At 35.7% G+C, this 2,605-nt stretch overlaps 1 protein-coding gene across 2 annotated transcripts in view; it reads right to left on the bottom strand.

The window, feature by feature from the left end:
* The window catches only part of LOC117615225 (70 kDa peptidyl-prolyl isomerase-like), a 3,648-nt gene extending 2,619 nt beyond the window's left edge, over positions 1–1,029 (bottom strand). Inside the window, exons 1-2 of one of the 2 annotated variants that reach the window (XM_034344267.1) lie at positions 621–1,029; positions 413–499 (exon numbers count right to left, since the gene is read on the bottom strand). In XM_034344267.1, the coding sequence (XP_034200158.1) occupies positions 413–499; positions 621–822 (289 nt within the window). In that variant the 5' untranslated portion in view covers positions 823–1,029. The remainder of the gene's footprint in view (positions 1–412; positions 500–620) is intronic. The other variant, XM_034344265.1, reaches the window with a different exon arrangement.
* Positions 1,030–2,605: the final 1,576 nt, after the last annotated feature.

Below are 2,605 nucleotides of genomic sequence, written 5' to 3'. Positions count from 1 at the left end.
ATTCATATAACTCAAAGAAACCAAACACACTCAATCATGACCCATGAAAACGCTCTAACTACAAGGAAAACCATATTTCAAAAATAGCAGCTTCTATGTCTTTTTTCTTTATCAATAAAAAATAGCAGTTATACAGGACATTTCTATAATGACAAAGACTTGGCTATTCTTAAAAAGTTCCATACTTAGAAAAAGAAAATAAAGGTAAGTTGTTGCTGGTTTTGATAAAAACTCCATAATTTTGTTGGATGTGGTAGTTTCTAGTTTTTGAACTGAAGGTTCTTTTCATTCTTTTAAGCACAAATTTGGTTTCAGACATACAGATTTCAAGTATTCAATCTACAAACTCAACAACACTGACAGTTGGTAACATCAAATAATTGAAAATAATGAGAAGGTGTAAACGAATCACCTTGTCCGAGATTGAACTTGAAAGGTGTCCCTCGATCACGGCTCGAATCGAATTTGGTTCCATCAACCAAAGTCCCAGTGTAATGAACTGCAAAATCAACACCAACCCATCAACACCAAAAGCCTCAAACCCCATTATACCAACAACAAACACTCATCATCAAATTCAAACCACCTCACACACACAAACATATACATATATGATATACCTTCAACTTCGTCGCCTGAGCCCGGAGTGTCCCATCCTTCACCTTCTTTAACAAGCTTCTTCTTCAGGCCATTCTTACCAATCTCCTTTTCTTCACCAACCTTGGGGCTTGGGCTAATTGCATCATCCTCCACATCGGGAAGGTCCATGTCAGCGTCGTTGAGGTTGTTGGTGGCAGCAGGGAACTCAAAGTCGTCTTCCATGGCGAATTCTGAACCGAACTACAACGGACGTTTGTAATTGAAGGCTGTGTGAGAAATTAAATCAGATGGTGTGACGTGAAATGGAGCAATGCAGACAATGCAGGGCTTTCTTCTTATTGCGGAGAAGCAGAGACCTTGAGAATGGATTTTATAGAGAGAGAGAGAGAGAGAGAGAGAGAGAGAGAGTCTAGAGTGTTCTGAAACGTGATATGGTCAGGATGGTTCCAGAATTATCTCCATTTTTGACGAACTCTCGTTATATAGTTAGAGTCTCAAGAAAAAAAAAACTTTATCTTTTTATAAAAAATAAAAAATAAAAAATTAGGAGATTCACTATTATATCTAATATAGGAGTTCAAATTATTAAAAAAATTATATATGAAATGAATTTTAGAAACACACCCAAAACCCATTTACAACATAACAAAAATGCTTTTAGCTTCTTTTGAATTACAAAACTGCCATTAAATTCTTAAAACAAATCCAACCTAAAAACATCATAAAAAAGTTCAAAACACTCAATATGGCAACAAAGTAATTTAATAATCAAAATTAAATTCAATAGGGCCATTTGTCATTTTTTGGGTTTGTATATAGAAATCAAATGATGTAGAGTTTATTTATAATTTTAGTGCTAAGAATGGATATATGACTAAATATACCTAAAAAATAATGCACTTCTTTGTATTATTTAAGTAATTTTAATATAATCAAAATTATGAAAATCCAATTGGCCATCGCATGAATCTATTGTGATTTTTATTATTTATTAATTAATTAATTTAAGTTTTCAAAGTTATGAAAGGTGAGAGATTTTTTTACACACACTATTTGACAGGACCCGACCCAATTTCCACTTTGGAATTCGAGCCAAGTCCTGTGCGTGTCCGATACCTGGCGAATGTCGGGCACAAATGACCTTTTTACCCTTCTTACTTCAAGTTCTCTTTAAAATTCCCTTAGACTTCTGCCGAAAATTCGGCAGAGTCTCCCCTGTATTTTGACCAATCCCAAAATTTTCCACATGTTAAACAATCAGTAAAACCATCCCAACAGCCAGAACATCTCAAGTAACAGATCTCAGTTCCATTTTTTTTCCAAAAAAATACTAGATATCAGAGCATACTCTAAAATTTTCAAGGTTTCAAGGATTTTCTACAAAACTCTACTTTGGTGCGGAAGCTATAATTGGCCTGGTGGTGAATCCCGCGTACTTCTACGGCCTGGGGGTGAAAACAGTCTGAAGATGTGAGTGGACCAAACATAAGAATTCTTGAAAACAGTTTATCAATCATAATAACCCCCACTATAAAAATTGTTAAATAAACTGAATACGTACATTCCATTTAAAGCCTACTAAACTCAAAGCCTTCCATGTAAATCATAATCAAGCTCGATAAATTTTATTCAAAAGCACTGAAATCAAAGCTTGTATAAAACACTGAAATCAAACTTGTATAAAAGCACTGTACTCAAACCTTGTATAACTGAACAAAACTATATAAATGTATCAATGCCTGAAAAATCAGAGAAGATAGTATGAAATAGCTGAAAGTCATAGCTGTATAAAAGAGCTTAAAATTCTTTAAAATTACCACCTAATTGTACCCCTATCTTATCCGTCAATTCCCTGGCAGGTCTCGGGCGTCACGCAGGCTACCCGAGCCGCAAACTGGCGAAATCAGGGGACTATGATCAGCCTGTCTCACCGGCAGATTCCTCGATGACACTAAGTCAGCTCGAGTCGCTCTGGCAGGATGCAGGGGACCGTAGTCAGCCTGAT

This window comes from Prunus dulcis, chromosome 1 (assembly GCF_902201215.1).
Source record: "Prunus dulcis chromosome 1, ALMONDv2, whole genome shotgun sequence".
Lineage (NCBI taxonomy): Eukaryota > Viridiplantae > Streptophyta > Magnoliopsida > Rosales > Rosaceae > Prunus > Prunus dulcis.
The sequence above is the reverse complement of the archived record's forward strand: the minus strand, read 5'-3'. Positions and strand labels throughout refer to the sequence as shown.